Here is a 25035-nt window from a genome sequence, read left to right as displayed (position 1 = left end):
GGAAGGAACTGCTTTAAATTGTCAAGGAAAAAAATTGCTAAAACTCAATGCAATTTTTAGCAACTTCAATCTTGCACTTTATTATACTATAATTAATTTTTTTAGATTCTAATTATAATGTTTGCAATTTAGGTGAAACCTGGCAACCTGAGACCGACCACATTTTTTTGAAATCTACCACTTTTTTTCCAGATTCTACCACACAAATTTATTTTTAAGTCCGATCACTGGCCTCGTCGTGCAGATGATGTTGCGGCGAAATCAGAAGGCAACTTGTCGCTGTCCTTAGTTCCGTGTTTAGGCAAGCTGCAGCTTCATCCACTGCGTCCAACTAGTCCCGGCGACCACACAGGCGCTGCATAGTTCAGAACCGGCCGGCCAAGTGCCTTGTACGTTGCCAGCAACGTTACTTTCAGACCTATCACAGATTCCGAAAGAACTCCCGTCGTGTAAAAATCTCCCGTCACGAATTCGGGAGAAACGCTATCAGCACTTTCCGACGCATTCGTAGTTAGTGCTGCCTTTGGGTTTTGTTTGTTTTTATGTTTTGGTTTAATAATTCTAAATCAAAATTAAATATATCCAAATAAAATAACTCGAAATCAGTGATACCATTCTCACGAATTTCGAATTTGCTGGAGAATTTCGTGATCACGACGGAATTCATGATAGCGATTTCCCGACGTAACAATATCGGGATCTCCGACGGAATTCATGATAGGCCTGTTTGCCTTTGCCCCAGGTGCTGCCGGCTAGCCTTGTTGCGGCTTTGTACTTTGTTGGCAATTGCGTTTGTATGCGCCGAGAAGGGGGCCAGACTGTCGAAGTTTACTCCGAGGATCTTCGGGTTGTTCACCGTCGGGATTGGTTCGTTATCGACGTGAATTCCCAGTTGTTGTCTGACCTCCTTCGTCCAGATGGTAAAAGGTGTCGCTGAGGATTTTGTAGGGGAGAGGGTTAGGCTCCGTGCAGTGAAGAAGCGAGAAAGCTCGGGGAGATAACCGTTTACTTTCAAGCACAAGTCATCAATTCCATTCCCAGACGTCATGATCACGCAATCGTCAAAATAAGAGAAAATCGTGACTACCTCTGCTGGTTGAGCGAGCTTTGAAATGTAACAGTAGTGGGGAATGGACACCACCCTGTGGAACCACCTCTTATATTTTCCTAGGTTTGCTCGATTTGTCTCTAAAGGTTACTAACGAGTGACGACGACTCAGATAATTCGCCGACCACCGTTTGAGTCCCTGTGGGAGAGAGGAGGCCTCTATGTCTTCTAGTGGCGTTGAATGGCTGACAATGTTAAACGCCTTAGACAGGTCCAGCGCTACTACATAGAATGGTTCTCTCACTGGGGCGGTTTCGGTTAAGGTCACGAGTTATTTGGGTATTTATGGCGTTAAGTGCTGTTGTTGTACTGTGCACTTTACGGAACTCATGCTGATGCCTAGCTGGGGTCAGGTGGTTTGTATAGTACGCAAGTAGAAGGACCTCTGGTGTCTTAGCTACCGGGGAAAGTAGAGTTAGGACGATAGGACTCTTCTTTGTTGTACGATTTCTCCGGTTAAGCAGTGGGACCACTCTCCCCATTTTCCAGGTGACTGGAATGATGAGAGTGGCCATAGACAGGTTGACGACCTTGGCTAAATAGTCCACTCCAGCCGGGCCGAACTTTTTCAGCATCAACATGAAAATTCCGCCCGGTCCAATGGCTTTGGAGGCTTTTGCCTTCCCGATGACTACCCTTACCTCACCGGTGGCGAAAACAAGAGGCAAACTAGGTGTTGGCAGTCTGTGCAGCCTTCTGGTCATACTCGACGTTTGGCTTTATCCACCGGAGGATGCTGTATGAACTGTCGGGTAAAATAGCTCGCGCATCGATCCGGATCCGAAAAAGCATAGTCGCCAAAATTTATTTCAACTCTGTCGTCACACTTCGTCGGGTTGCACAATGACCTCACGGTTACTCACACCAGAGGCGAAGTTGCAGGTCATCAGATCTTCTTCCTACTTCTTCCGCTTATGTACGCTCACAAGTGTCCGTATCTCCGAGTTGAGATCCCTGATACCGGGATTTGCGGGATTGGCCTGACGAAGGTTGTCACGCTCATCGGTTAGGACAGCCGCTTCAGCAGGAAAATTCGGATTGGGGTCCGAAATACATGCTGCTGGAACGAAGCGGGCTGCGGCAGCAGTGACAACCCTGCGGAATTTACGCTCACCTACGTGAACGTCGGTTGGTGTAAGTAGAGCAGTGAAAGTGCTTTCAGTAACATCCGCGAAGCCTTTCCAGTAAGATTTGGCAAAGTTGACATATGTCCGGTGATCCGCGGAAGCAAAGTCGGCTGGTTTATCAATCGAGATTACTATGGGCAGGTGGTCTGATGCTAAAGTCAGCATAGGTCGACATGATATGCTCTTTATCAAAACAGCGCTGACAATTGTTAGGTCTGGCGAGCTGCAGCAGCTGTCCATAATACTGGTGGGTGCGTCGTCGTTCATTGCACAATGTCGAAAGGCAGATGGCTCAGCCAATTGTGTTCCCCTACGATCGTTTGGCAGGCTTGAGTGCCAAAGATCGTGGTGCGTGTTGAAGTCACCAACTACCATACGGTTTTCACCTCTAAGCAGCGCACCTATTTCAGGGTGATATCCTGCCGGGCGGCTGGTGGCAGCCGGTATATATACTTTACATATTTCGAGCTTGACATCGCCTGAGCGGATAGCAATACCCTGACATTCTAGGATGATATCCCTGCGGTCGATGTCTGCACTGCACGGTGTGGTGCGTGATGAAAGCTAGGCCACCACCATTATCTCGCACGCGATCTCGAGGGTACATGTTATATACGACGCAATTCAACAATGTTGAATTGCCACGCAGCTTCGTCTCTTGGACCGCAGCTATTAATATTCCGTGCCGACCCATGAAGACTGTCCGAAGTCCGTTACAGTTAAATTGTAAAATCTTCGTGTGCCTAGGGAGTGTTGCCGGCTCGCCACATTCTGTGCATGCTGCTGTAAAGGTTGTTGCCCTGTGGTGGTGTTGGGCGGCGTCGCAGTTGGTGCTTGCGACCGAGAAGCACAGGATGGGCCCTCATAGTCCCTTGTCTAATCTTGCGTGGTGCGCAGACTTGCACGTCACTGATGTCACGTTACGGAATGTCCTGGACTCACACACCGTGCAGATTGTCGGAGGAACTAGGAGTTGTTGGCGGCGGCGTGTGCGTGGTGCTGCGGTTCTATCGGTGGTGTGGTCTGTTGTGTCTGTGGTGATGTCTATTGTATTGTGTTGTATTATGGTTGTGTTTGTGTTGAGTCACTCAGGCGGACTCTGTTGTGCCGTGGAGGCAGCTCGACTTTACTCACTTTATCCGGTTCATTTCGTTCACCCCTAAAATCTTGCAAAAAATTTTCCAAGGGCGATTTTTGGATATGCTTTTTTAAGATAGAATCGCGAAAATCACTAAAAATTGCTAAACTTTTTTTTGGAATTTAGAGGATGAAGTTTTAGCCGTAGAGAAAGTTGGAATCCGACTGCAGGACAGCACAGTTCCTGGTCCCACCCTGGTGAAACGTTGTTGTTGTTGTTGTAGCAGATCGGTTGATATCTCAGTCGTTGTCGTCGAGGTTCCACTAACCGCAGCCCCAAGAAGCGTGCAGCCTCTATGGGGTCGGTCCACCGGGACGATGCCGTTAGGGCTGTGGGATTTTCCGGGCATGCGAAGGGATGTTTCGAGTCGTGAGGGGTCTCTCCGCATGCCGGACATTCATTCGGCACATCCGCATTTAGCCTACTCAGGTAGGAGTTTAGTCTGCTGCAGTAGCCAGAGCGAAGTTGGGCTATTGTTGTTCTGGTCTCCCGAGGCAGATGGAGCTCCGTCGCGTCAATGTCCGGTGTTTGTGTGCCTAGAACGGCTTTCACAGGCCTTGAGTCTACATAACTCGAGACTGCGTCGCTGTGAATGCCGTTCAGGGCCTGTCTGTAAGCTGACGGGTCCAGAGGCTGCTTAATGAACCTCTGGACTTCGTCCGTCAGTTCATATAGATGCCTCCTGACGTGCCTTGGCGAGGCCTCCTCTGAAAGCAGCTGTCTATTTGGGTGGCCACATCTGTGGCTCCCAACCAGAAACTGCTTGCAGAGAATCGTGTTGTGCTCCCTAATTGGGAGCATTTTCGCACCATCGTGGAGGTGGTGTTCTGGTGACATCAGGAGGCATCCGGACGCTGTCCTAAGTGCTGTGTTCGTAGTTAAACAGTAGCGGGGAAAGGACACCACCCTGTGGAACCCCCTGCTTTATTTTTCTAAGTTTGCTCGATTTGACTCTAAACATTACCGACGAGTGTCGACCACTCAGATAATTTGCCGACCACCGTTTGAGCCTCTGTGGGAGAGAAGAAGCCTCTATATCTTCTAGTAGCGTGGAATGGCTGACAATGTCAAAAGCCTTTGACAGGTCCAACGCTACTAGAATCGTTCTCTCACAGGGACGTTTGCGGTTAAGGCCACGAGTTATCTGAGTGTTTATGGCGTTAAGTGCTGTTGTTGTACTGTGCACTTTACGGAAACCATGCTGATGCTTCGCTGGGGTCAAGTGGTTTGTGAAATACGGGAGCAACAAGGCCTCGAGTGTCTTCGCTACCGGGGAAAGGAGTGTTATCGGCCGATAAGAATCTCCTATGTTGGCAGGTTTCCCCGGTTTGAGCAGTGGGACCACTCTCCCCACCTTCAAGATGTCTGGGATGATGAGAGTGGCCATAGACAAATTGAGTACCTCCGTTAGGTGCGCTACCCCCACAGGACCCAAATTTTTCAGCATCAGCATGCATATTCCGTCGGGACCCATGGCTTTGGAGGCTTTCGCCTTGTCCACCGGAGGATGCAGTATGAACTGCCGGCTAAAATAGCACGCGCATCCCTTCGGGTCCGACGAAGCATGGTTGCCGAAAGAAATTTCGACTCTGTCGTCGTGCTTCGTCGGATTGGACAGTGACCTCACGGTTGACCAAAGCTTACTCACACCAGGGGTGAAGTTACATGTCTTCAGATGCTCTTCCCACTTCTTCCGCTTATGTACGTTTACTAGTTGCCGAATCTCCGCGTTAAGATACCTGATACGGTGATCTCCGGGATCGGCCTGACGAAGGCTATCACGCTCATCGGCTAGAACAGCCGTTTCAGCAGGTAAATTTGGTCGTGGGTCCGTGATACATCCTGCCGGTACGAAGCGAGCTGCAGCAGCGGCGACAGCCCTGCGGAACTTACGTTCACCAAGGTGGTCGTCGGTTGGTGTGGGGAGAGCAGCGAAGGTGTTTTCAGTAAATTCCGCGAAGCCTTTCCAATCAGCTTTAGAAAAGTTGATATATGTTCGGTGCTCCGGGGAAGCAAAGTCGGTTGGTTTATCGATCGAGATGACTATGGGCAGATGGTCTGATGCCAAAGTCAGCATTGGTCGCCATGATATGCTGTTTATCAGACCAGCGCTGACTATTGTTATGTCTGGCGAGCTGCAGCAGCTGCCCATAATCCTGGTGGGTGCGTCGTCGTTCATTGTGCAGAATGTCGAGTCGTCTATCTACTCAGCCAAGTAAGTTCCCCTACGATCGTTTGACAGGCTTGAGTGCCAAAGATCGTGGTACGCATTAAAGTCGCCTACTACCATACGGTTTTCACCCCTGAGGAGCGCACCTATGTCAGGGTGATATCCTGCCGGGCAGCAGGTGACAGGGGGTATATAAACGTTAAATATTTCGAGCTCAACAACGCCTGACCGGATAGCAATGCCCTGACATTCTAGGGTGGTATCCCTGCGGTCGATGTCTGCTTCGATAAGACGATACTGCACGGTGTAGTGCGTGATGAACGCTAAGCCACCACCATTATCCCGCTCCCGATCTCGACGGTGCACGTTGTACCCGGCACAATTCAACAGTGTTGAATTGCTGTGCAACTTCGTCTCTTGGACCGCAGCTATCAATATGCCATGCCTTCCCATGAAGATGGTTATCTCCTCGATCTTGCTCTGAAGCCCGTTACAGCTAAATTGAAGGAGCTTCATGTGGTTCGGGAGACGTGTGGTGATGCGGGGTGTGAGGGATGTGTGTGGTCGTGTCGCAGTTGGCTGTGTGCGCTGCTGAGGTGGTTGCCGCCCTGTGGTTGTGGCGGGAGGCGTCGCAGTTGAGCAACACAGCAGCAGCGCAACACGGGCTCTCCGAAGTTCCTCGTCCAATCTCGCGTGGTGCGCGGACCTGAGCATGCCCTAAAGTGGCACCAGCCAAGGCAGGTGTTGCACTTGACTGATGTCACATTACGGAGCATCCTGGTCTGACATACCGTGCAGATTGTAGGAGGAACCAGGAGTTGTTGGCGGCGGCGTGTGGGCGGTGGTGCGGTTGTGTGTGTTCTGTGGTCTGTAGCAGTTGTGGTGTGGTCTATTGTGTTATGTTGTTGTGCTGTGGTGTTTGTGTGGGACTGCTCAGGTGGACTGGGGTTAGCCGTAGGGGCTGCTCTGTTTGAGCAGCAGGGGCCACAAAAGACGTGGTCCACTGCCGATGTGTCCGTAGTCCTGAGCAGACTCTGAGGTGACTCCACCCCTCGCAAGCATTGCACTTGACTGAGGTGGAGTTGTGGTGTAGTCGTCTCTGGCATACACAGCAGGTGTAGGTTTCTGGCCCAGGGTTTGACTCGATGCCAGCCCTGAGTAGAAGAAAACGTAGCGAATATAGGCTTATGGACGAACAACTTCTGAGATACATCGGCGACCTAAACGGGGTTAGATCGCCGAAACAACAGCCCTTGGTCGGGTAAAACCCGAGTCGTTCCGGTACGTAGAACCGGCTGTCGTGGGAATGCCTGGTGAAACGTAAGGTTCTCTGGTGTAACTCGGAACTGGATGCAAAACTGTCAGGAGGCTCTTGGAAAGAATAAAAGGCTGCTCTCTCTCACTAAAACAAAGTTATTAAACGCTCAAAGAAGGAATCATGGAGGCAACAGTGCGAGACAATAGAAACACTGCCAGATTCCTTCTTGTACATAAAGTTTTATCAAAGGAATCCTCCAATGAGATAGATCCAGAGACATAAATGTTATAAAGAAAATAAAAAAAAATTGGTCCATAACTATTAAATTAAATATACATAAGTTTTTGTTATTTTACATAATAGTTATTTTTAACCCAAAATAAGGTTTGCTCCCCTATAAGTGTTATTCACAATATAATCTTTTTTCCGTCGCTCGTAACTTTTATTTTCGACTTTTTTGCTTTTACGTCGCTCAGTGAGTGTTATTCGCAAGACAAAACGTTTTCCGTTGCTCATAACTTTTATTTTCTACGTTTTTATTTTTACGTTGCCTGGTAGGAGTTATTCCTAAGACAAAATTTTTTCCGTTGCCCATAATTTTTATTTACTACTTTTTTCTTTTTACGTTGCATGATAACAGTTATTCTCAATGAACATTTTTTTTCGTTGCTCGTAACTTTTATTTTCGACTTTTGTTTCTTTACGTTGCTTAGTAAGAGTTTTTTCTAAGGAAATTTTCAATCCGTTGCTCAAAATTAGACATATGAATGTAAGTGTGTTTTAAACAAGAATTCTTTAAAAAGAACATTAATAATAAATAATACCACTCAGTTCCCGACATTCGACAACTCCACTTTTTTCATTAAATTGTTTCTTTAACTTCTACTCAGTTTTGACTCTTAATATGTGTCGAACGTACTATAAATTTGTGGTTTATGCTGATAATCCATTACAACGCTAGATGGCCAAGGTGCTTAGGGGACGCGATAGGTACTACCTACATATCGATTGCTGAGTGGAAGATCGACCTATCTCGGCAACCAGTTCGAAAATGCTCTATCTCAAAAAACTTTTCAAGAACGCCTTATTTCAGAATTCGTTTCAAAAACGCCCTATCTCAGCTGCCGATTCAAAAACGCCCTATATCAGCATATTTTCAATACATTTTGAAGTGAGATAGGGCGTTTTTGAACCGAATTTTGAGATAGGGTGTTTTTCAATTAAATTCTGAAATAAGGCGTTCTTGAAAAGTTTTTTGAGATAGAGCGTTTTCGAACTGGCTGCCGAGATAGGTCGATCTTCCACTCAGCCATCGATATGTACTTGCATTATAGCAATTTAAAACCACTAATATTACATTTACATTGAGCCCAAATGCGTCATTTGGGCGAGAAGTCTGAAATGCGAAATCAAATCTCTATACTAATTCGCATTTCCAAAATGAGGCATGTCAACTCATTTAATCAAAATGAACTCAAAAAAAAAGCTCTCCAAAAGCTTTTGTTTGTTTATGACATTTTGAATTTTTCAAATCGAAACAAACTCAAAATCTTTGATATTTGTGTATAAAAATTGTTAATTTACGCATAAATTCGCAAAATTGTAGTTAATGCAAAGAATAATTGCCTCTTATGTATCCAAAACGTGTTCAAAAATATAAGGCGTGTATTGTTTGTTTACATTTATTTTGTTTTTATTTTCCGTTTTCAGTTGATGAGAAGTCAAACGAAATGCGAATCAAGCAGTGTAAACGCCTTTATATTACATTTACATTGAGCCCAAATGCGTCATTTGGGCGAGAAACCTCAAATGCGAGGCCAAACCACGCATTTCTCCATACAAATTCACATTTCCAGAATGACGCATTTCGACGCATTTACACAAAATCACGAAACAAATGCGTTCCAATTGCCGTACTATTTTATTGAACGCACTCAGAAACAAAAGTTCCACAAAAGCTTTGGTTTGTCTTTGACATTTGGAATTTTTCAAACACAAAACAAACACAACGAAATAAATAAATCTTTGAAATTTGTGTGTAAAAATTGTTAATTTATACAAGAGCTTTACACATTTTTAGTTTAATCAAAGAATAATTGCCTTTTTGTGTCCAAAAAGCGTTAACAATATAATAAATGTAGTGTTTGTTTACATACATTTTGTTTTTGTCTTCCCTTTTCATTTGATGAGAAGTCAAAGCAAATGCGGATCAAGCAGTGTAAACACCTTCAAATGACTGATTTCAAATCACGCATTTTGGTCCAATGTAAATGTAATATTAAATGACTGATTTGAAATCACGTATTTGGCTCCAATGTAAATGTAACATAACCTCCCAATTGTGTTTTCTTGATAAATTATTTGTAAAGAAACTTGATCAAGGTTTTTATCAAGTAAAAGCTCGCATCGCATTCTGTGTCATATACCTTGTTTATACCTACGCAAGAACCGCATTAACAAAAATATGATTTGACTCAACACATATTTCTTTCAATCATTTATACCTGTGTTGTTATAGCGCACTTGTTGAAACCGTATTCAAAAGTAAACAAAATTTATTATTTTTATTCGATATTTTTTAAATAATTAATTGGCGCGAGGACCGAAATGGAAGAGAACAAGAATTCAAACTTGTTATAATAATAATTCAAATTTAAAACCGCCTGTATAAAGGAAACTAGCCTTTTTCACTTCGCGTCATATGAGTGATGTGTTTATACCTGTTTTCTAACCGATGTGAGAAATAAAAAAGCGATTTGAAAACAAATTCGAGTGAATACACTTTCGAATTTCTGAGCGTGTTGAAAGTTGGTTTATGCCTTCGTTTTGAATCACAGGGAACTGGGTCAAAGCGCTTTATGTGTCGGTATAAACAAGGTAAATATTTATAAAATTAAAAACTCTACGATTTCCACATGAGGGGACCTGGTTTCCACATGAGTGGAACTGATTTCATTGGCACATATGAAAAATATAAATTTAAAAACAAAAAAGCTTTTGACTGCCGTAGCCGAGTAGGTAGAGATGTCGACTATAATCATCGTATAGTTACTATACTAAAATACGTTTTTTTTTTTAGGTTTGGGTGGTTAGTATTAAGTAAGTTAGAATTTAAGTATAAATAACAAAATTTATTTTTCTACCGTTACATACTTCACTTTTAGAGGGAGAATCAATTCCAAAGTGCCTTAATGTCAATTGCCATTATTTAAATTTTGGCCTGTATACTAATGTCATTGACATTAACTTCCTTACAGCAGAGAATTTGTGTAAATTGACATTATTGCACGGCACCGAATTTGCATTAGAAATTACTTGATTTTGTTGCCACCTACATTTTTGCAGGCTTATTTCTCTTTATATTACTAATATGTAACTAATCGGCCAAGTCTGGCATGTAACTAAATGTTGCGTGTTGTTAGGCGTTCCTGCTATTCTTTTGGAGATTTTTGGCGATCAAAATCAGCTATAGAAAATGCTGGAATCCTGCTGCTGGTTTTCGATGGAGATGGTGCTTTTTAAACTTTTAATAGCTCTCAAGAAAAGCGAAAAATTCATATATGTACATAAAATGACGCACAAGAAATTTCTTAAATCCTTTATCAAAATTTCTTAAATCAGTTTGCAGCTCTCAAGAAAAATGCTCGTATATTTATTTCTTCAAGAAAATTTACAGCGAAAGGAAAGTTCTTTTTCAAGCAACAGAAATAATAAAAAATATTTCTTGTGATTTTTCTTGAGGGCTGGATTCTTAGCTTTAAGATACAGTTCGTATTTGAAGTTATTAGCTTTAGGGGGGGGTTTGAACCCCAAAACCCACCCCTTGTGTGCGCTAATGGATATAACGATTTGAAAAAGTACGTGATTGGTCAGAATTACGAAAAAATCCAAAGTTTGACAGATCATATCTGCGATGAAAAAAAAGAAAGAAAAAAAATTCCTCGAATACGTATTAGCTTATTTCATGTGTAGAACTCATAAAAAAAATTTTAAGCACATAGAAAGTGTGACACCAAATTTGATGTCCGATACGAAAAAGAATGCCTCATATATATGTACTTCATTACTACAACACATAACCAAAAAACTTCAAAATAAAAGTTACGAACAACGAAAAAAAGTTTTCATTGAGAATAAATCTTACTAAGCAACGTGAAGAAACAAAAGTCGAAAATATAAGTTACGAGCAACGAAAAAAAAATTTCATTGATAATTGCTCTTATCATGCAACGTAAAAAGAAAAAAGTCGAAAATTAAAATTATGGGCAACGGGAAAAATTTTGTCGTAGGAATAACTCTTACCAGGCAAAGTAAAAACAAAAACGTCGAAAATAAAAATTATGAGCATCGGAAAACAGTTTGTCTTGAAAATAACTCTCACTGAGCGACGTAAAACCAAAAAAGTGGAAAATAAAAGTTATGACCAACGAAAAAATTTTAGTTTTGGGAATAACTCTTATAAAGTAACATAAACATTTTGTTTAGTGTCCTACGGCCAACGTTTTCCACCTCCAAAAGAAATCATATCAGTTATTTAGGGTCTCTGGGTAGATCTCCTTAGAAAGTAGGATGGCCCCTTCGCGAATAACAAGAACGAGATACTGAATCACCTACTTCATGTAAATTTCCCAGGCTTTACGGTGGAGCATGAACACAGGTTTCGTATAGTAAGTAGTCATAGAAGATCTGGCTCTATCTTTGACACAAGTCGGTGGGCGGATGAGTCTTTTCAACCGTACAAAGCAGCGAGGTTTGATGAGATTTTCCCAGCACTCCTACAAAGGAGTTTCGAGGACAACATTAGTCCATTTAGGGCTAGTTATTGCTGGGTATACATACCGTACGCTCGGAGGAATGTTTCCGTATTATTTATCCCCAAAGTGGGGAAACAGGCCCCTTGATTTAGCTAAATCATAAAGACCTATCAGCCTAACTTCCTTCATTCCCAAAACCATAAAGTAACTGCTCTGGACACTTGCAGTAGACGACTATGTGAGGGATACGCAGATGATCTAGCGCTGTTACACGTGCAGCTCTTCGCTCGACCCTATTAAGCTGGCATTTCAGGGTGCTATTTTATATATATATAAGGAAAGTTTAAAAGTTAGGTGGGGGCTCCAGCACCCCCCTGCCCCTACCTGGCTACGCCCATGTCCATATATTTAATCAAGAAGCAGCATCCACGAGGGAGCTGCAATTTAGACTATCCATCAACTACTTCCATAAAAAGCAACTTCACCCAGACATTGTTGGGAAGATACCAGGTTTGGAATTCAAATTCTAGCGCCCTTTTGGGATTCATTAGGGAATCTTAAGAGATACGAAGTCCTTTTAGATCGAGGTGTATCTTGTTTCTGTCATACCTGTGCATTTATATACTAATGTATGCCCGGCATGTGGGCAGTCTTCTCACGACTCAAAACACCTCTTCACATACCCGCAAAACCCAACTCAACTAATGCCCCACTCTCTGGTCCCACCCCGTCGGAGCGGCATGCCTCCTGCGCCTTCTGTTGGCTCAGCTTGAACGATTGAGGGACAAACCGATCTAGGAGGGGTAAATAGGCCGTTCCAACGACTACAACTAATATATAGGGAGCATTATTACCTTTTTCGGGTAGGCAGTTTTTTTACCTACGTACTTTTTATTAACTAACGTCATCCGTCAAAGTCTTATATCTATTGAAACCGATCGGCTACGGTGTTGATGTACACAGATTTTGGCACTGTGAATTGTTGCGAGTCATCCCACATGTGCCGATTTTGCATTCATTCTTGTGAAACCTAAAATCCTCAACAGCTCGGTGTGTTTGAGATATGCAAATAGATTGGTATTATTTTGAAGCCAATCATCGTACTAATTATTTTCTTGAATTTTGAAGTCTTTTAAATCGTTTGTTGGAACATAAGGTTTTTTTATTAAAAATCTACTTCATCACGTCTAGGGAAATTGCTTTCGAACTTTTGTAAAGCCCTGAACCTATGAATGTGTTTCCCACTATCCGAAGAGAGCAATATACATAAGTATTTGAAATAATGTACATACTTCGGTGTTAACGCGCCAACCTACACTCGACAGTTGATTCAAAGAATCAAGTGCTGGATAGATGTGTTGCGGGATGACAGAGTTTATACGTTCCCATTGCTGTACTGCCTATATATTGAAAATTTAAATTAGTTTCTGATCTACATTCATATGTATTTGATATATGTATACAGCTTTACCTGGTGCGGCAAACGGATCAGATCCGATTTATGTAATAAATAGCCGCCATTATTTGGCGTACTCCAGGGTTGCGGAGGGCAAAGCATTGGAACAAGGTTTGAATCAAATGTTAATGTCTGCTGACGAGAGGTACGCAACAATCTATTTAAATGAAGAACATTAAGCAGATGTTTTATATCAAAACTTTAATAAAGTTTAAAGACACATACCTTGCCAACACTGGATGAGGTTTTACTTCCTCTTTTACCAGGCGTCCTTGGTTTCGAAAAAGCGTATAAAAAGCGGGTAAAACATTTTGTTGTTTACTCTTTCCTTTTTGTCGCATGATGTGCGCATCTATTTTTATATCACGCATTAAAATATTATAAAGAAAACGACCAACTCCTGACTGTACATTGACAGGCCAACTAACATATTTAACATCTATACTCGGTCCACTAGCACGTTGCTCATGAACAAGTCTTTGCCACATTTGCCGAGGATTGTCGTTTGTACTCGCCTCTTCCCATAAATCACAATATGAACTGTATATTTCTCCAATTTTTTCCAATATCCCATTTTTCTTTTTCATCTCAACTTGATATCTAAAGAATTGAAAAAGTAAATATTTGAGATGCTTGGTATACCTTGGTATATGAGGCCTCGAGAGCCAGAATAGCCTAATTAAATTGAAGTACAGCTAAAATGCATTACTAGAATCGAAACGGTAAGCGCCCGAGGCATGTTCTTTTAGATTTATTTTACTATAAGTAATAGGTAGCACCCCGTAGGTGCAATGAACTTTTCAGTAACAGACCGTATTTATTATTTATACATATATCCTTCTTTAATAGTTGTATTAGTGAACACATTTTTGTTAGATATGCTCCTCTGGCTCTCATGGCCCAATATATAAACCCATTAGGGATTTATTCAGTAAATTTACAAAACGCAATGTTGCATACTTTTGCAGAAATATACGAATCTTCCACCCAAAAGACAATAAATATGTTCATAAGCACAATAGTATTATCATAATGAATAAATACTTTTAAAAATAGCTTAAAATTAGTACCACAATAATTTTCTTACCTTTGCTGTACTTTCTGGCCTAGTTCTCTATAAAGTTGTCCTACTGTTGGACTAAAAGTTTCCGATCCTTCCGCCAATTTATAAATCTCTTTTATCAATATATCAGTATATATAGATGTATCCAAGACTTTGAGGTATGTATAGTAGTTCATGAAGCCATTCGGTTTAAATCGAATTTGAGCTCGTAATGTGTTTAGGTCTCGGATAATGGCAGCATTAATTTGTGTACGCCAAAGTTCTTCAAGCTCGGTAAGTTTTTCACGCTGAAAAAAATAAATAAATAAAAATGAGACTAAGCGCTATAGTTATTTGTCAAACAAAACTTGAGTAAAAATTAACCTTCCATTGTTTTCACAATGGTTCCCAAAAGATAGCAAACCAAATTTGTTGGTATTTTCTGTATGCTTATACAACATGTGACAGAACAATTGGAAGTGATTGTCTTTTACATAGATTTAGCTAATTGTTTTATGCGCATCGCCGTAACTGTAGTTTGGGCTAGCTTTCTACCGAAATAAAAACGCTTGGGCGATCAAATTTAGCAAATGTATAAATTCTTTATTTAAACTTTAAAATTGTTTCAACAATTTAGAGCAGTAGTTAAGACGCGTGCATTGCAAAGCGTAATTCTCGAGTGTCATGACAAAATTAAAAATGATTTGCATGTAGCTTACCGTTTCGTTAGGATAAAAGGAAAACGGACTACAGTTAGGTTTATGTTCTAAAAAGTTAAATGTAGAAATAAAGGGAATATGCAAACTAGACAAATGAAAAGAGTAAAAAATACGAAATGATACTTGAACGAATGTATGATATTGTAGCGTAGGTGAATATGAATGCAGGGCTGTTGGTACTAAGCAACAGGGTGCTCCACATAATTCCCCCTCCAGACGAAAGCTACATGTAACGACTGGGGAATTTTACTCGGCGACCTACACGCGTAAATTTCGTCGATGCATTGTGGTTTTCCCCATCTGCCTGCAGCTCTTGGCTACCGCTTTATGTAGGTTTCGTCGATGCGTTGTTTTGCTCATCTGAGTGCGGCTTTTGGCTACCGCTTGTTGTAGGTTTCGTCAATGCGTTGTTGTTGTGCTCATCTGAATGCAGCTTTTGGCTACCGCTTGTTGTAGGTTTCGTCAATGCGTTGTTGTTGTGCTCATCTGAGTGTGGCTGGATTACGTTTGGTGACGCTTCGATATCGGACCTTGTTAAAAATGCTGGTTTAAGCCTATCCAGACTTATGTTGCTTGGCCGACCTCGGATGACGACTGCGAAATATTTCGAAATTTTACGTGCTACTGCGTATGGGCCGTCGTAAGGATTAGTCAGCGCGGGGCGCACTGAGTCATTCCTGATAAAAACATGTGTTGCTGACTGTAGCTTTTGAGAAACGAAAGTCGTTGGAGGCGAATGGTGTGCGGTGTCAGTCGGGCGTAGTTTATCCATTAACTTTCGAAATTCCGTTACTGTATCGCTAGTCAGTTCAGCGGGTGTGGTCGGGTGGAAAAATTCGCCAGGTTTGAAAACTACTCCAAAGCCAAGTAGGATCGAAGGGAGATAATGTATCCACTTTCTGGAGTCGTGGTAAAGAATTGCTGACTTTAGACATCGGTGCCATCGTTCGATTATGCCGTTGGATTGGGGATGATACGACGTAGTTCGCAGATGAGTCGTTCCTATCAAAGAAATAAGTTCCTGAAATATTGCAGACTCAAACTGCCGGCCACGGTCTGATGTTATGCGTTCGGGAACACCGAATCTCGATATCCAGTGCGTCGTTAATGATTTGACGACAGTTTCGGCAGTCATATCGGGAATGGGAACTGCTTCCGGCCAACGTGTAAAGCGGTCGATGATCGTTAGGCAATATCGCTGGCCTTCACATAATGGAAATTGGCCAACGATATCGATGTTAATGTGTGTAAATCTCCCTTTAGGTAGTTCGTATTTAACCAGAGGAGATTTCGTGTGGCGATGAACTTTTGATCATTGACATGCTTCGCACCTTTTCACAATTTCCGAGGTGTGCTTTTTTATGCCTTTCCAAACAAAGCGTGCAGTGACCAACTTTGTAGTGGCGCGTACTCTAGGATGGGACAAGTTGTGTATTTTAGACACGATGTGGTTGCGGAATTCTTTCGGAATATACGGGCGTATTTTCGGTGTCGATGTGTCGCAAATTACCTCGACGTTCGTTCCTTGTTGTGCGTGTGCAATTGCACGATAATCGATGATTTGATCCAGTGACTGTATTCGTGAAAGCAAATCTGCAGTGACGTTGGCTTCTCCCGATATGTGCCTTATGTCCGTGTAAACTGTCCAATGAAATCAAGTTGGCATGCACGGCGAGGGACAGTTTTTTCTAGCTTCTGCTTGAAGGCGAAAACAAGAGGGCCATGCTCCGTAAGTAGATGGCAACGTCGTCCTTCAATCATGTACCGAAAGTGTAAAACCGCTTGAAACATTGCGGTCAGCTCTCGGTCATACGTACTATACTTACTCTGGGCCGGTGTTAGCTTTTTCGAGGGGTTGGAATGCGCCGTCGACTACTTGATGCAAAGCAGCACACACGGCAAAATGCGAGGCGTCTGTGTGCAGAGACAACTCTGCGTTTGCTGAGGGATGAAAAAGCAAGGTAGCGTTTGCAAGTTCTTTTTTACAGCGCTGAAATGCTGCTTTGGCTTCGGTATTCCAAACAAGTGGTGTAAGGTCGTTTCTTTTGTTTCCCTCGATCAGTTTCTGGAGTTTAGACTGATAGTCAACGGCACGGGGAAGATATTTCCGATAAAAATTCAGCATGGCTATAAAACGTTTCAAGTTCTTGGCTACTGTTGGTTTAGGAAAACTTAACAGCGATGCAACTTTTTCCGGAAGAGGCTCGATTCCTTGTGAATCGGCGAGATGACCCAGGAACTTAATTTCCGTTTTCCCGAATACGCACTTACAAATATTTACTGTCAGATTATTTTTCTGTAATCGCTTCAACAGTAAACGTAACTGTTGCCGATGTTGCTCGATCGATGACGAAGCTACGCAAATATCATCGATATATGGGAAAACAAAGTCGAGGCCCCGCAGCACTTCGTCTGTTAGGCGCTGGAACGTCTGTGCTGCGTTGCACAGCCCCAAAGTCATAAATTGAAACTCATACAAACCAAAAGGCGTCGTTATGGCGGTCTCTTCATCTCCGAGTGGAAGCTCGGAAAGAAGTCGATTTAAGCGCCTCTTGTTCGCTATCGGCGAAATGTTCGATTATTTTCGATTTGATGTACTCAAACCGATCCTGTTGCGGCATTGATGCGATCACCCCCGATTATTGGCCAATTACTGTGGAATCGAGTGCTGCAAACACGGTTGCTGCCTTTTATTTGTCGGAGATAATCCCAGAAGCGGTGAACCAAAAATCCATAGAAGTGAACCATGCCTCGATATTATTGCTGGGCATAGTGGGGATTGGTAAGCGAGCATAAACAGCGGCAGCTTGTCTCTCGAGTGTCGGTAGCATCCCCTCGGAATAACGGGGATTCTGAAACGGTGTAGCATTCGTCGGTTCTGATGAAATTCCGCTATCGGAATTGGTGATCATATTAGCAGTTAAATTTTCTATCGCGTGATTTTATAACTGTGTTTAATAGCGTTATAACGGAGTCTCACATCCGACCTTCAAACTTTGTACGGGGTCACCAGTTTTTAGCTAATTGTTTTATGCGTATCGCCGTAGCTGTAGCTTGGGCTAGCTTTCCACCAAAATAAAAACGCTTTGGCGTTCAAATTTAGCAAATGTATAAATTCTTTATTTAAACTTCAAAATTGTTTCACCAAATTAGAGCAGTAGTTAAGACGCGTGTATAGCAAAGCGTAAGACCAATCCCGAGTGTCATGACAAAATTAAAATTGATTTGCATGTAGCTCATCGTTTCGTAAGGATAAAAGGAAAACGGACTACAGTTAGGTTTATGTTCTAAAAAGTTACAATGTAGGAATAAAGGGAATATGCAAACTAGACAAATGAAAAGAGTAAAAAATACGAAATTATACTTAAACGAATGTATGATGTTGTAGCGTAGGTGAATATGAATGCAGGGCTGTTGGTGCTAAGCAACAGGGTGCTCCACATAGATATTAGCGGTACACAACTGGCAAAGTCTTTACTAGCCAAACCAAAAGTGCTATAGTTATTTGTCTAAGTGTATGTTTACACAGGTCATTGCATTTTAGCATATAATCATAAGTCACAAAGCAGGCAATAGAAAAGCAAGTCTTAGCTTAAAAAAACAGGCAACATAACGCTAATCTAGACACTGAACTCTAAACAAACCACGTACATATTACGACGTATATGTACAAACATACATCCGCACACCATATTGACAAGTTTGTTTCTTGTTATTTAATTTTAGTTATTTTTTGTTTTTAATATACCCCATTGTCTAACAAAAACCATGTAAAACCAAGTTTCAAACTTTGTGTAATATTTAAAAAAATCAACAAACTTTCGTACAAACTTCGAGCTTTTAAATTTATTTCTTAGAAAGATTTTGAATATGTATTTGTATTTTTTGAGCTCATTCAATTATAGTATAATAAACTTCAAATTTTTAGTGTCGCATTTGCTTCCATATAATGAATAAACTCAATTTGTTTCTATAAGGATGAAACCCGTAACATCTTCGCCAAAAATATATATATACTACTTATATATTAGGTCACGTCAAAAAAATAAAATAAAAATTGCATTACTATAGCATCCTCCATGAATCTCCCCTCTCTACGATAATTCCAAGAGGCTGCGCATCGAGTGTTTATTTTTCACATAGCAATTACACGTAAGAAAATGAGTTATTCTCTTTTGAGGTCAATATACTAAGATTAATTAAAATGCTCAAAACTATGAGAATACATTGATTATATGTAATTTAAGTATTATGCATGCTCAAATTCCAAAGAAAAAATTTTGTTAATCAATCGATTTGATCCAAACAGGGCAAGCGATTAAAAAAGGATAATTTCGGAATTTATAGAATCTGAGCATGTATAATACTTACGCTGCGCTTACATAAGACAATTTGAGACAAGACAATTGAGAACATGTATTAATTGTCAAATTGTTCTGTACAGTAGGCGTCCAGACAATTATAAAGACAATACACTTTTCAGCAACCGCCGTTAGACTATGTTCAAACAGGCACCTAATTGGCAATTAAGAATCTTTTCACCAATTTAAGCCTTAGTTGTTACCCAAATTATCATACAAAAATTCAAATTATTAATTACCAATAATATTGGCAATTAATTTTAGTCAGATTCTCTATGCAACCCTGCTAGATGTTTAATTTTGACTTGGAGGTAAGCTTAATGAACGAAGAGCAATCAGCTGTTTCGTTTCTGGTCCTCCTTTACAGCTGATATTCCATCAGGGATGGAAAATTTAACTATAAAATTGTACATAATTTACGGAAAACTTTACTTAAAAGTAGATTGATGTACCTAAAAAGTAAATATATATTTCTATGTAAAGAAAATAGGAGGATAATAATTCCCATCGATACCATATCAACTTCTACACTCACATTCAACAAATTTTGGCTATGAAAATAATCTTTTTGAGCAGCGCGAGAAGAAACTATGTTGTAGAAAAGGTGAATCACTTTCCTCCCAGTTCTTCGATCTGACGTTTTGAAAAGAAATATTTTCCGTCTATCTAGCGAAATCAACTACAGTTGCGTTACTTTGACCACCCTTCAGTTTCATTTGTATGCCTCTTCACAAAGGAGGGAAGCTATTAGACCAGTTGACCGCACCGGAAAATGCATCGAAATGTCAATAATAATAAAAACTGACTTCCTGAGAACTTTTCTGGCTACGTTCCAAATGTACCTAAAATTGTGAGTTTGTACCGAATGTACTTTCAAACTAAATAAACGTACGAGGGTACCAACTTTTCCATCACTGTAGGTAATCCAGCAGCTGATTTCGTATGTCTAATTGCGCAGCTGACGTGTGTGTGCACACCAAACTTAATGCCGCAATTTAAAGCTTAATTGCATCAGCTAATTAGTCTGTTTAAACATACACTTATTGTCGTTTGGCGTGAATGTCATACTATTTACTAAATTATCCAAACGCAAAACCATTTTTCATATTTATGCATGGGCGTAGCCAGTTAGAGGTAGGGGGGAGGGGAGAGGGGCCCGAGCCCCCCTAACTTCCAAAGTTTTGCCTATATATTCAAAAATAGTACCGGGGATTTGATAGCTCGATAATTTCGGTCCCCCCTAACTTTCAAATTTGTTCCTATGTATATACTATATACCCAATTATACACTCAATGCTAAAAATATAATTAGTAAATTGATTTAAAAAGTGGATAAGTGGATCCTCCGACACGTAGAAATGTCGTGCTTGGCGATTTCAATGAAAAGGTGGGCAGCGAAAAGATTTTTGGAGCCACTGTTGGAAAATTCAGCCTCCACGACGAAACGTCCGATAGCGGGCTGAGGCTGATCGACTTCGCCGGGGCCCGAAACTTGGTAGTATGCAATACTAGGTTCAAGCATAAAAAGATCCATCAAGCTACGTGGTTGTTTCCGGATCGAAAAACGAGAAACCAAATCGATCATGTTGTGATAGACGGAAGGCACGCTTCCAGTGTTTTAGACGTACGTACACTCCGAGACCCAAACATCGACTCGGACCACTATCTTGTTGCAGCCAAGATACGCACCCGCCTCTGTGCAGCAAAAAATGTGCGCCCAAATATGCAAGGAAAGCTTAACGTCGAAAAGCTGCAATCACAACAGACAGCCAGCGATTTCGCTACTCGAATCTCACAACTGCTCTCAGAGAGCACTCTTCAACAAACCGACATATGCGAGCAGTGGAACCACATTTCCCTCTCATCAAGTACCGCCGCCGAAGAAGTAGTCGGATTTCAGCGAGCCCAAAAGAACAACTGGTAGGATGGGGAGTGTCAGGAAGCTGCAGAGAAAAAAGATGCCGTCTACAGGGTCACGCTGCGATCGGGCGTAACGCGCGCTATGTGGGACCGCTATAGGGATCTGAAGAGGGAAGCGAGACGTATTTGCCGCAACAAGAAGAGAGAGGCCGAAATACGTGAGTGCGGAGAGCTTGAAATGCTGACCGACAGGAAGAATGCCCGAAAATTTTACCAGAGAGTAAGGCGAATTATGGAGGGAACACTTTTCCGCCCTACTAAATGGTAGCAGCACGGAAAGTTGTGAAGAAGAACTCGAGCCCGCAGTCGATGATGATGGAGTCGACGTTCCACCGCCTGACTATGACGAGGTACGTATAGCAATAACGCGGCTGAAAAACAACAAAGCTGCTGGAGCTGACAGCCTGCCAGCTGAGCTATTGAAGTACGGCGGCGAGGAGTTGATAAGGTACATGCATCAACTCTTGTGCAGAATATGGTCAGATGAACGCATACCCGACGCCTGTAATTTAATAGTGCAATGCCCAATCCACAAGAAGGGTGATCCCGCCATTCGCGCCAACTCCCGCGGGATTAGCCTTCTAAGCATAGGTTACAAGGTCTTATCGAGCGTATTGTGTGAAAGACTGGAGCCCACCATCAATGAACTGATTGGTCCTTATCAGTGTGGCTTTAGACCTGGAAAATCCACAATAGACCAGGTATTCACAATACGCCAAATATTGGAAAAGACCCGCGAGAAAAGGATCGACACTCGCCACCTATTTGTCGACCTTAAAGCCGCTTTAGACAGCTATAAAAGGAGTTGCCTATACGCTGCTATGTCTGCATTTGACATCTCCTCAGAACTAGCTTATGCCGATGACATCGACATCATCGGTAACAAAAACCGCGAAGTCTGTTCTGCCTTTTCCAAGTTGGATAAGGAAGCAAAGCGAATGGGTTTGGTGGTAAGCGAGGACAAGATGAAGCATCTCCTGTCATCACACGAACATTCAGCACATTCGCGCGTTGGAACCCACGTCCTTGTTGACAGTTATAATTTCGAGAAAGTGGAGAATATCCTTTACTTTGGAACCAGTATTAACATCGATAATAATGTCAGCAGCGAAATTCAATTCAGAATCACTCTTGCCAACAGGTACTACTTCAGACTGAGAGGTAATTGAGGAGTAAAATCCTCTAGCCGTACAAAAATCTTACTCTATAAGTCACTTATCATGCCTGTGCTGGTTTATGGCGTGGACGCATAGACAATGAAAACATCTCATGAGGCGGCTATTGGAAAGAAAGATTCTGGGAAAGATTTATGGGCCTTTACGCATTGGCGACAGAAAGTACCGCAGACGATGGAACGTGAGCTGTATAAGCTTTACAATGACATGGATATAGTACAGCGAATCAAAATGCAACGGCTTGGTCATGTCGATTTCCTTTTTATTAATGCTATATCAATAAATTTGCGCTCAGTTGTGGCGGAACTGTGAGGCAGACTAAAAATATTATGAATTAAATCACACAATTCTCCAAAGGCCGCTTCACCCAATCCATTTTTAAACAAACTTACTTGATCCCAAAAACGTTATATATTGGTACAGTTTTTGAAGTTACCTTCACTGAGCCTCAGTTTGCGAAATTGAAATTCAATTATGTCTGCATCATTTACCAATGCAGGAAATTGGTCGATTAGCGGCACAATTGATACATCAGTATCAGAAAGAACTTTATGTAGTGTAACAATTTCAAGATGTTTAATATCTTTTCAATTGAAATCGAATATTATTTTCATGTGCTAAATGTTATGATTAAAGTTTTGCTACCTTTCCATATTTTTGCCAGCCACTTTAATAATGAAATACCGAGTAATTGAAATCACGGTTGCAACATTTGGTCACTTGTGACCAAAATAAGTAACTTTTTGAGCGCTTGGTAACTTGCCCACTTTTTTTATTTTGGTAACTTTTGGTAAGTTTGCCGTGTATAAAGCCAGACTAAAAAAGTTGTATTAATTTGATAAATTGTCCTGTGGTTAGTTGCGTGTAGCGGTGACAACACTACTAGAAACACTTGCATTGATCAGGCAACACAGCGCTCAGCAAAAATCACTAGCCACATATAAAAGAAGATTATCGCTGGGCAGTCTACCGCCTGTCTCACGTTCAATATTTATTGTGATATTTGGATCGTGATCCATATTGATGGATTTCAAGCTAGTGATGGATCGCGAATTTTCAATATTTATCACGTCAGTATTTACATGTTTTTGTGTTGAGAGGTTTAAAGTCCAATAGATGATGCCTGGAAATCTTATCTAAATTTGATGTTATTTTATTGAAAATCATCTATACTTTTAATTATACGTACGGTGATACCACATCTAATTTGTTCGAAATGCAACGCGAAATGCCGAGCCACCAATTGATATCACGAAATATGCCACACATGAATACTTATTGACAGATCTTTGAGCCATATGTATATACACTGAGCCAAAGTAAAAATTTTTTTTCAATCGAGTTATTGTTTGGTTTTTTCATGGCCAGTTTACCGATTGTAAGAAATGTGATTCAAGTTGAACATTTGAAAACAAATTTGTATGCCTGTCTTTAGTTGGACGTGCAGAGGTGCTTGCTGTCAGCGGCAACACACACTTTTTTTCGATTTTTTGGTTTTTCTTTATTACGAAAAAGCATCTGTGAAGTGTAGAACCAAATTAAACGACGAAGAAAATTGATGGTCTAAGAGCCGGTTGAAGATCGACCTTCACCGATCTGATAACTCGATTAGACATATTTTTTATCAAATATAATTTATAAACAAATATGCCTATGATAACTTGCCTATCGAAAAGTGTTCATAGCTGTTTTTAGTTTAATTAATTTTAATCAATTTTCATTCATCACCTTCACTCTTGTGATAACCGAATGAGTTTTATCTCAATTGATAGTTTTTAACACACAGAATATGCCTAGGTAGGCTTGCCTACTTATTTCTGTGCATGGCTACGTGGCAAGTAGATGTGAACAGGTAAGTCAATATAGGTAACTACATCGATCTGTTAACCAATCGAAATTGATATCATAGGTAAGATATTTTTATTACAAAACTAATCATGTAGGCTTGCCTGCAAAAATTCGTACATAAAATATTATTGCCAAGCTATAAAGTTCTTGAATTTGATAGGTGTGAGAGAGAAAGTAGAGCGTCCGAGGCAGCTGCACGCTACCTGACCGTTGAATGCATCCGAGTGCGCATGTACGTGTACATGTGAGTGACAGCATTTATTTACACTTGACAGTAATTTTGAACTCTAATTTATTATAACTGTAACTTCGATTAAAATTTTTGTATGGCTCTTATCCTTAGGACCTAAATTTGTCTTACCAATGACCAAGAGAGATTTTCCACTTTTTAAAATTATTGCAGATGGGGAAAGCTGCATACAGACGATTAAAGATAAAGAAAATCAGGAAATAGAAAGAAATAATCTGACGACATTAATAGGAGACCACCTCAATAAAATGACAATCACCATTAGATATAGATTTATTCGTGATACCCTCCATTCTACTAAGACGTTCCTAAAAAACAATGACCAACTTTTAATTCTCAATGCGGACAAAGGAAACGTACCTGTAATGATATACAAATCGGAATACGATGTAAGGATGCAGAGAACAGTCAATCACATTTCGACATACAGGGTTTTGAAACGGGATCCCATGAATAAATTACAAGCTAAAAATTACGAAATTGTAGAGAAAATGTACACAAAACTAGTAATTTTTAGCAAAAAAAAAACCGACTTCAACTCTCATATAAAAAAAATATATATATATATATCTCATGATCCACTGATCGGATCTTAACCAGATTAGTATGGGACCACCTCTGAGACACTACCTTTCCGATGCAAAAAGAATTATCGAAATCGTTTGACGTGGTCCAAAGTTATGCGGTAACATACATAAAAAAAAAAAAA

At 41.1% G+C, this 25035-nt stretch overlaps 1 protein-coding gene across 1 annotated transcript in view; it reads right to left on the bottom strand.

Annotated features, from left to right (window-relative positions):
- The window catches only part of LOC118735099 (DNA-directed RNA polymerase, mitochondrial), a gene marked incomplete at both ends in the record, with an annotated part of 144505 nt that overhangs the window by 64087 nt on the left and 55383 nt on the right, over positions 1-25035 (bottom strand). The window contains 4 exon segments of the mRNA XM_036464717.1: positions 12848-12955; positions 13027-13168; positions 13237-13611; positions 14099-14361. Of these exon segments, the coding sequence (XP_036320610.1) occupies positions 12848-12955; positions 13027-13168; positions 13237-13611; positions 14099-14361 (888 nt within the window).

Source organism: Rhagoletis pomonella, unplaced genomic scaffold (assembly GCF_013731165.1).
Source record: "Rhagoletis pomonella isolate Grant_MI unplaced genomic scaffold, Rhpom_1.0 Rhpom_scaffold_00003, whole genome shotgun sequence".
Classification (NCBI taxonomy): domain Eukaryota; kingdom Metazoa; phylum Arthropoda; class Insecta; order Diptera; family Tephritidae; genus Rhagoletis; species Rhagoletis pomonella.
Note: the sequence above shows the minus strand (reverse complement) of the source record. Positions and strands in the feature narration are given on the sequence as shown.